Source organism: Strix aluco, chromosome 26, assembly GCF_031877795.1.
Source record: "Strix aluco isolate bStrAlu1 chromosome 26, bStrAlu1.hap1, whole genome shotgun sequence".
Lineage (NCBI taxonomy): Eukaryota > Metazoa > Chordata > Aves > Strigiformes > Strigidae > Strix > Strix aluco.
This window is the reverse complement of record NC_133956.1, coordinates 7,929,878-7,939,486: the sequence shown is the minus strand read 5'-3', so window position 1 is coordinate 7,939,486 and position 9,609 is coordinate 7,929,878. Positions and strand designations below refer to the sequence as shown.

The following is a 9,609-nucleotide window of genomic DNA, read 5'->3' as shown; positions in this document are numbered from 1 at the left end:
GCCCCGGCACTTACCGGATTCCCGCACGGAACCGGCTGGAGCCCCCAAAGCGCCCCGAAACAGCCCCCGGCAGCAGCTCTGGGCGCCCATAAGGACGGGGGGAATGACTCCCCCGTTATGGTCACCGGCAAAAGACAGACCCGTTAGGGGAAGAAAAACAGAACATCAATTCAATACAGACACCACCCCTGAACAGAGCAGGGCCGTGAGGAGCGCTGCCACAGCTTCAAAACACCTTCCCCCACCCCTCCCTTCTTCCCGGGCTCAGCTTTGCAGCCGATACCTCCACCCCCTCCCCACAGCAGCGCAGGGAACGGGGTGGGGGGGTGCACTCTCCCCCCACTCCAGCGTGTTCAGCCCCCCCCAAACCTCCTCCGACATCCCGGGCTGCTCCGGCGCAGCCCCTCGCTCCAATGTGGGGTCTCCCCAGGCCAGGCCGGCCTCTGCTCCCCTGGTGGCCCCCACGGGTGCAGGGGGTGGCCCTGCCATCTCACCAGAGGGTGCAGGGCTCTGCTCCGTGCAGCCCCCCCCCCCCCGTTTTTTCCTCTGTTCTTCCACTGACCTTGGTGTTCACATAGATGGTGTAAGAGCCACAAGCTTTAGAAAACTCTTTTTCTCTTAGGATATTATTAATAGCAGGAATAATTACTAAATAGATATTGTTTCATAGGTTTAATTAATAGAGCACAGGTGCTCTAGGAACAATACTGACAGTTTTAAGCAACTTAGAAAAGCTGGGTAATGAAAAGCTCGACGCAGATTAAGTAGATGTTAAATAGAACATTTTGAGTCTTTTCTCAGAAGTCTCAAAGGGAATTATGGAGATTGTTCAGAAGATAAGGAACCACGATGACTGAAGACTGCATCAGTGAGCAGTGGTGTCCGAAGAGGAATTAGGACGGAAGGGTAAGAACTAGTCAAAACTGTGGAATACAATGGACTTTTGAAATGGATGATGAATTGAGAGCTGAAAGTTCCTGGAAAATCACCCAAGACTCTTTGTATTGTCTGTTAGATCACATACATTGAGGGCGCTTTTTGTGAGCTGCCGCCGCTCCCTGCGGCGATGGCCCGACTCGGAGTTGGTAATAAAGCCAGCCCAGAGGTACCCCCAGTCTGCTGCAATCCTTTAACAGACGTTCTCCTTGCAACTCCTCCTCCCAGGTTCCCCTTCTCAAATACATTATCACAGAGGTGTCACTAACGGGCCCGGCCTTGGTGCGGAGGCGGGTCCAGCATGGAGCCAGGGGGGCTTTGAGAAGCTTCTCAGAGGGTCCAACGCTGTAGCCCCCTTCCCCACTACCAAAAACCCCTCCACTCACTCAACCAGGACACTCCAGCTGCACGTTCAGCTCCTGCTCTGCCACGTCAGACCCCTGGGAGAGCCCAGAGCTGCCTTTTGCAGACAACACCGATATTCCTTCTGCATCTCATTCACCCGTACGTAAAGGGTCCAACACCGTCACTTTGTACTGGCTGCCTGGAGGCTCTCGGAGAAGCTGGCAATGCCCAGAAATCACCAAATCCATCAGTGTTTAACAGTGAAGTGGTCAAGGTCAGCTTGCGATGCCCGGCTGAAGGAAGAAACTAAGTGGATGTGAGTTAAGAGAGCACAAAAGGGAAGAGCTGTCTGTGCTCAGCCATTGGGGGAAAAAATAAATTAAAATTTAAAAACTAATAATAATCAAGCTTCTTACCCTGGAGCCTCACCTTGGCTATGTGAAAGCCATAGCCCAAACCTGCGGAAGTTCATACACTGCCAAAGGAAGAACCACTCCCACCTGGCTTTGCTCATAAGCCAAAGGCAAGGCTGGTGCTGTACAAGGTCACCAGAACAAGACCTTCTGGGTCGCCAGTTGTGTGCCCTTTCCAGAAGAGAGGCGTGCACCAGCACCAGGAAGCCTCCTGGCAGCAGACTCCTCAATAACATGTGGCAGCTCACAGCTCCCGTCCACGGTAAAAGTCCACGGGGAGGCTGGTCTTCATCCAATTGGCAGACTACCTCAAATCACAGCAGGGGGGAGAGAAACTCCCTGACACAAGCCAGTCTGGCACAAAAAGACTGCAGCGATTACTGTCCTTCCCTGATACGTCAAGCTTCTTTAGAAGATTTCAAACCAACATCGCAGAGCTTTTAGTAAAAGCCACTGATTTTGTCTTGGTTTTCGAGTAGGTTCTCAATGCCAAAAGCATTCACAATTGCACGTGCATCATGAACTTGTGCTCCCTTCATTTTCCCTTGCTCTCAGTCGTCACAGTGCTCGCCGGGGACTGAGAAGTCCTACGAGCAAGCAGAAGAACAGAAGCCAAACACTGATGATGGCAGAGGCAGAGCTGCTGGTTTTAACACACGCATCGTATTTTGTAAAATCAACTTCCCTGATGGCACAAACGTGATCAACGTGGCAGGCCTTGTCACAGGGGGTGAGGTCATATCTGACAGAGTTAAACTCGTGGTACTGCTGCAGATAGCGTGGGTCCTCCAACAGCCTCTCCAGCACCGTTTGCATGGAGCGTGCAGAGCCATCAGGGACTTGGAAGGCTTCTCTCAGACTATACTCTTCCTCCCACATTGGGAACTCTTCCTCCCATGCTGAGGCCATCATGTTGGCATGAGTTAGGTTCAGGTAGTAAGTCACCATATCCTGCAGGGAGAGAAAAAACAGAACGAGGACAAGTCAGGAAAGGATGGGCCCTCCAGGGAGACGTTTGGATCGGCCCCTTCTTCCCGGTGCTGGTGTCAGCACCGCAGGCACACGCTGTGGGGGTGCAATTCTCACCCCTCCCCGCCCCTCCTGGTTGGGTGCTTGGTGCTGGGTGTGATTCCCCCCACCTCCCCCAGCTGTGCCCATCTGTGGAGATAAGGACTGAGAACGTTACCAAGCCTGGCTCCTGCCCTCCCGCCTGCTGGGGATCAGCTCTAACGGCCCCTCATCTCCTCAGGGCCGGGCACACCTGGGCCTGGGATGGGGCCAGATGGGAACAAGAACAGAGTTGCACATTCATCAAGTTCTTGTGCAGCTGCTGGACGGCACCAGAAGGGACCTGACAAAAGTCAATGATCTTGGACCCTTGTCCTGGTTTAACCAGGATAGGGTTAAGTTTCCCCAGCAGTGGGGGGAGCTCTAGCCGGGTTATTCAGGTACCATGAGGACATCACATCCTGACATCCTGGCACGGGAGTGCAGGGTGCGTGGTTTTATACATCTGGTCCTCTCACTGCTATATTGGTAGATATACTTTGCTCTGTTCATTGTTATCACTGTTATTGTTGCTGTTTGTTGAGTTGCTGTTGCTCTGTTGTATTAAACCTTTCCTTATCTCAGTCTCAGGGCTTTGTATTTCACTCCCTTTGTGGGGGAGGGGCAGCGGCCACGTGGTCTCAGACCCCGGCAGGGGCTAAACCACTACAACCCTCTAAACTGCGACCCCCAGGGAGACCCTTGGAGCTCTCCTGGATCCCAGCGGCCTGTGACCAGCATCTCCTCTGAGCTGGAGCCTTGCAGGGACCAAACCCTGGAGGTGTCGTCTGCTGCCAGAGCTGAGGGCAGGCCGGGGCGAGGTCCCCCCGCTCGAGGCTCAGGGATGGCCCGCGGGGGAATGCCGAGGCCTCGGGAGGATTGGCTCTAAACTCGAGAAGAGGGAAAGTTTTCTTTGAGCTCGCTTCTCTGTCACCCGCTCTGTCTCTGTTCATTGGTGTGTGCGTACGTACATCATTCTACTGGATCCAAATACTCTTGTTTCTGTGTGTGTGTTTGTACGTTTTGTGTATGTGCATGTGTATATGTATAAATTAAGGTACCCTTAAGTAAGTTAGTGTGAATCTTGTCATTTTAGAATCTGCACATAAGTCGCTTTTCTTTCTTTCAACATTTCTGAATTATTTTGTAACGATAAATTGCTGTTAGTTATTAATAAATCCAGATTTCCTACTAAATCATTACCATGTCAATACTTTCATCCGCGACACGCGTGCTCACCGCAGGCAGCGCATCTCCCCGCCCGGCGAGGGGTCAGCTGCCTCCTGACAGCAGCCGCCTGCCGTGACGCGAACCTGGGGACAGACTCCTCAGGCGAGAGCCTCCAGAACTCACCACAACAGCATCCCGTTTCATAAGGGATAAAGGGATGGCTTTTCTCTGCTTGACTTTTATCTGCAAACATCAGGAAATTCGAGCCTGGTCTGTTCCAAAATGACTCTGTTATTCACTATCAGCACCGCCCACTGGCAGAAGCAAGTGTTGCAGTGGTGTTAATTACTGAGTGGAGTTATTTTCTCAACTGTGAGCAAACTAAAGTTTTTCACAACTTCTGTTCTCAGTCTCTTGCCCTTTTTCTCTCTGCTTCACCAGCTCCCCAGCCTTCCACAGTGTATTTTAGCATTCATTTCTCATGCTATAAACACATAAACAGAGCATCTACAGAGCTGCTTTACCCCTTGCAAAGAAAGGCACAAACATGCCATCCCCTACCTCTTTGCTAATAAGAGACAGAGGAAACAGAAGCTGCCCCTACAGTTCACCTAAATTCAGATCCATTACAGATGAATCAATTTAGCAAGCAGGGGGACTCAAATAATTTTCTAGATGTCTAAGTTTTTGGAGGGAGCTTGACAAGTCTGTTAGTCCTCAAAGAGGAGTTCTGCAATCCACATTACCTGGGTAGCAAAGCAAGTGTCAAAGGAAACTAGCTAAAGACATGAAAAATATGACAAAACCTGTCCTGCACTGCCCTGGGGAACTCATCCCAGCACCACACCACGGCCAGCTGACTGCAGTCACCTGGCCTTTACTCACTGATGCTCTTACTAAATCTTTGTGCTAGACATGAGGCTGAAATGTCTTGAGGTCCTCTCCTACATAGTCACTTGGCTCCTGTAGTCCTGCCTGTTAAAGCTGTATGGAGGAGCTGAAGTACTCTCCTAGAACTGCAGTGTGCAGCACATGGGGATCCCCTACCAGCACTTGAAGGGTGTCTGGATCATAGTTGATCACCCGAATCCCAGGGTTGTTGGCTCCATTGTTCACTCCAGGTAACGTTGTTTTCCAGGGAGTCACTCCAGGGGCCAGGAACATGACATTGATTGGAGAACCTTAACAGAAAGGCAAAACAACCCATGAATGGGAGACTTTGGTGTGTACCACACCCTGTTCACGTTGCAGTGAGCACCCTGGGAACTGATCACTCTGCAACCAGCAGCTTTGTCATCAGCCCTAGTCACAACAGCACACACATAAAGATCAGGACATTGAATGGCATCAGGGATTGAACAGGGGACTGCTGCAGCTGAGAACAGGCTTTCCGCTGCTGTTGAAGACTCTTGCAGTGCGAGTGTGCAAGAGAACCATGCTCAGCAAAGGAGACCGAGAGCACTACATGTAACCCCAGTGCAAAGATTCACAACTGCTCCCTTATGTCTCAGCTGATGTCCAAAACCCACTAACAGAGAACAGGCAAGAAGCTGCAAGGCACTGAGCAGAAATGACAAAACTTGAGGGTAGACAGGAGGGAGGGTTGGAGCTACAGGCTGGGGATGGAGATCAGAACCACTGTTGTCTCTTGCTGACCAAAGCATTTCATAAGCCTTTTCTGGCTTCTCAGCTGCACTCAGCTAACAGCCACTGAAAACTCTCATCAACAGTGATTACCTGGAAGTTGGCAGAGCTATCATGCAAATGCCTGGGTGGCCAGAACTGGTACCTGTATCACTGTAAAACATCCGAAAGCTGTCCGTGTGATGGTGCCCAAAGAACTGGGCAGCAATCACTCTGTGGTGCTTCTGCACAATTTTCAAGTATCGTTCATTAAAGCTGCTCCGGAACCAGGACTTGCCTCGTTTCTTCTCAAAGAAGCCAGGAGGGACGTGCCCCGCGATGAAGACCTACAAAAGCAAGAGTGGCACTGAGCACAAAGCCTACACTCCTCACAGAGCACTGTCCTGCTGTGAGTGCACAGAGGGGAGAGCAGGAGCAAAAAGAGCTTCCAGGCTGGGGGAAGCCCTCTACAAAGTTTTATTCACTTCTTTTAATACCATTTCATCTGCTCTAGAGGCATTGGTCAGTGTTTCTTCCAGCCACTGGAACTGCCCTCCAGGATCTTCCTCGCCGGCCGTCTCATCATTCTGGTCATAGTACAGATTGGTATTGAGGACAACCATTCGCCCCCGTGTCACTGGGCTGGGCAGCTTCTCGCTGTAGAAAGCTCCTGAAAAATGCAACCAACAGGGAAAGAGCTGGAGGTCTGGCCATGCTGGTTGCTGTGACCCCTTTGCTTCCATCCCTCTCGGCTCTCCTCGGCCACAGGCATAGCAGTCACCGTCCGGACAAGGGGCCAGCAGAGCTCTGACCGCTCCAGGGTGGGGATCTGGAGTGACTCTTCTCCTCGTGCGCCTCCTGCCGTGCTTAGGTCTCTCAAGGTGAAGGGAGACCCTGCATGGGGACAGTGAGCAGCACCAGGAGCCGGGCAGCTCTAGAGTCACGGTGCTGCCTGCACCAGCAGCCTTCTTAAAAGATCTTTTTTCCTCCACTGAAGCTCACTACTCTGCATCCTCTGTAGCGACACTTTCCAGTAACTTGACAAAAGCAGGAGGGACTAAAGCATAAAGAAATTTCTTTTCTCGCAAGCAGGAGAACTCAGTGCTAGGAATCAGCATTAAATTGGACCCTTTCTCTGGAAATACTCCAAATACTGTTCCTCTGAGCATAGAAGCAGGGAGAACCATTCGTGGTATTCTCCTAACCACCCCCATCTCCCCAGAGCGCAGCCATACCGGCTCTGAAAAGAGGAATGGAAGCATCATTCAGCCACGGACGCCACAGTTCAGCTGTTCGGTTGTAGATCCTGTGCTCCTTCCCTGGAAACTGATTCTTGGGGTGGAAGTCATGATTGCCCATCGCCGCATAGACTTTAGTATCTAGAGACAGAGAAAAGGAGGCACAGAGGAATCCATGCTGGCTTCGGAGTTCCACAGCACCAAAGCTCCCTGAAGCACTCAGAGACTTGGAAAACCAGCATGGCTTGAGAACTCTGCAAAAGCCAGTCACCCACACCACAGCCACGTGGCTGCGTTGACTGGGGGTACAACACCGCGAAGTCCATCCCTCCCTGGGACAAGCCACCCCAGAGCCACGGCCCTACAGATGAATCAGTGAGCTTTCACCATCAATAACGATCCTTCCCCCACTGCTGACATGGATTGTGTGAGGAAATCTTGCAGCCTTTTCTGTCTTAATGACTAATTACAGAAATGGTTTTTCTCCTCTCTTCTGAGTGAGTTAACCTGAAACAATGAGTGCGCATCAGACGCCTCAGTTCAGACACGCCTCATGCCATGCAGCAGCTAGGAAGAGGACAAACAAGTCCCAACGACTACAGCCTGCCCATGCCTTTCCCCTTCTCCACTCTGGTAAGCTCTTCCCACGAGACTCTGAGCCTCTCTCCCCTTCTTATCCCCTCAAATTCTACCTGGAAATGCCTCTTTTATCAGAGAAGTCAGGTTTTCTATTATGTGCAGAACCTTTTCTTCTCCAAGCTTCTCATTGGGGACGTGAGGAGTATCATCTCTAGAAAAAAAGCAGCACAGTCACTTCGGCATATGCTTAAAGTGATAAGCAAGGCAGAGAAACCCGCATACATGCTGCTCTTTGTGCCTCCGAGAAGATAAAGTTGAAGCTGGGGCAGGCACCAGCGCTATGTTGACTGGCCAAGGCACTGAAGGAGTTTCAAGGAATTGCCCAAAGTGAAAATGGGCTCCACTTTATTCTACCTTGATAAACCCGTACACAAGCATATGAAGTGGAGGCTCACGCTGCCTCACGGCATTTAACAGACGCTAAAGCTGAGTGAAAATATTGCAAGGAACAGCACTTTGCAATCTCAGGTCAACCTCTGATCAGCAATAGTGAAGCAAAGTTGTTTGCACAGCTGTTTGAGCTGCTCATTAAAATAAAACACAGGAATGCCTCCAGCAAGGCAGTGATCACTGAGGTGTGTCCAAAACCGGCAGACACACACTTCTGTGCTTTCACTAACACACTTACAGCATTCATAGATGATGCTGGGCTGTCAACGAGCCCATCGAAGAGGAAGATCAGAATTCAAAATGATGTCAAAGAATGGGGGGAAATAGTTTGAAGGAAAAAAAAAAATCAACATAAAGTCATAAGGACCGATAACTACTTCTAAGTAGGAACAATCATCCACAGAGACAGAAAACAAAAACGTGGGGTCAGGCAACAGCACTGCAAACTAGGACCACAGGTTACAGCAGATTACAGGTTGATGTTGCACCATCAGATGAAAAGCAAACGTTACAAGAGGACACACACACAATAATCATGCAAAATGAAACTTTTGCTGTAAGTGCTATTGAGGCCTCCTATGGAATCGGGTACCCGCTTCTGGAAACCAAACTAGGAGAAAACATCCTCCATTTAGGGAGGTTCTTCATACTTCTAAAGGAAAACAGCCCCTTTTTGAGAGAAGTCTTCCAAGGTGCCTCTTTACAGTCTGAAGAAGTCTGTAGCAGCCACAAGTCTGTTTTGCAAAGCTCTCCACCCCACGGCCTCTTCCAGGCAAGCCTTGGTGCACCAACAGGAAGAGCATGTCAGGTACTCGGAGTTTGTGTGAAGTCAGACAGGGTTGGCAACAATTAAAAGAAAAGGAAGGATGATGAACTGTGATCTTTTCCTTACCTGTTTCTCACTGCTGGAGCTTGCTGGCGGGCTCTTGCTGGCCTTGTTGTGGTTCCGCTCTCCCCCGAGCCTCCATTTTACATTCTAAGGCAGACCCTCACCTCACCTCTCCCAGAGGGTTCCCATGTGAAGAGCCCTGGATCCCCACCAGCTCCTCACGCCCTCGGGCTGCCCCTTCTCCCATCCAAACCCCGGCACCCCCAGAGCAGGCAGGAGCCGCCAAGCCCCAGAGCCCCGCCCGCTGCCATGTTCGGTGTCTCCCCTCAGCAGCAGCTCTCAGGAGGCAGACACCGGCCCTCAGCGCCAGGGCGGGGAGGCTCAGCTGAGGAGAGCCCCGGAGGCGGGCAGAGCCCCGCGGCCGCCGCTGCTGGGGGGCGGCCGGGCAGCGGATCCCCCTCTGGGCGGGACCCCGGCCCATCCTCACCCGGTCCAGAGGACGAAGTCCGGCCGCTGCAGGCGGTTCCTCATGGCGCGGACGGCGGAGGTGAGCAGGGCCCAGGGCGCATCGCAGAGGTAACTGCCCCAGGGCCCGGCGGCGGGCACGGCCCGGGAGCCGCCCGAGGGACACACCTGCCCGGCACCGGCCGCCGCGTCGTAGTCAGGGTCCCAGTGGAGGTCGGTGACGTGCCAGAAGCGCCCTGCCGCCGCCGGGAGAGCCGGGGCTCAGCGGGGCGGGGGGCGCGGAGCTGCCGCCGGGCACCGCCCGGGGCCCCCCGCCCGCCCGGGGAGCGGGGCACGCTGCCCCCCCTTACCTGACAGGGCCGCGGCCAGCGGGCACAGCAGGAGGAGCGCGACGGGCTGCATGACGGGCTGCATGTCGGCCAGCGGCTGGGCTCGGCTGGGCTCGGCTGGGCTCGGCTGGGCTGGGCTGGGCTGGGCTGGGCTGGGCTGGGTCGGGCTTCCCGGCCCCGCCCCG

At 52.8% G+C, this 9,609-nt stretch overlaps 1 protein-coding gene across 2 annotated transcripts; it reads right to left on the bottom strand.

The window, feature by feature from the left end:
• Positions 1-657: 657 nt before the first annotated feature.
• SMPDL3B (sphingomyelin phosphodiesterase acid like 3B) lies at positions 658-9,561 on the bottom strand. 2 transcript variants are annotated; one of them, XR_012626442.1, is made up of 9 exons: positions 9,446-9,561; positions 9,118-9,331; positions 7,465-7,562; positions 6,770-6,913; positions 6,032-6,204; positions 5,701-5,881; positions 4,959-5,092; positions 3,945-4,154; positions 2,520-2,645 (listed from the first exon to the last, which is right to left on the bottom strand). XR_012626442.1 is itself a non-coding variant. In XM_074850801.1 (8 exons), the coding sequence occupies exons 1-8, from the start codon at positions 9,507-9,509 to the stop codon at positions 2,253-2,255; spliced, it is 1,401 nt and encodes a 466-aa protein (XP_074706902.1). In that variant the 5' UTR covers positions 9,510-9,561; the 3' UTR covers positions 658-2,252. The 2 variants fall into 2 exon arrangements, 1 of the variants encoding a protein (XP_074706902.1); XM_074850801.1 differs by lacking the exon at positions 3,945-4,154 and having other exon boundaries at positions 658-2,645.
• Positions 9,562-9,609: the final 48 nt, after the last annotated feature.

Bases quoted from the DNA above. Each gene is read 5' to 3' on its own strand.
- SMPDL3B (XM_074850801.1), bottom strand. From the start codon at position 9,509: ATGCAGCCCGTCATGCAGCCCGTCGCGCTCCTCCTGCTGTGCCCGCTG. The intron at 6,205-6,769 runs GTATGGCTGCGC...TGCATTTTTCAG, and splicing joins CATTCCTCTTTTCAGAGCCG to GAGCTTTCTACAGCGAGAAG. The intron at 2,646-4,958 runs GTAGGGGATCCC...CTCTCCCTGCAG, and splicing joins CAGACACCCTTCAAGTGCTG to GATATGGTGACTTACTACCT.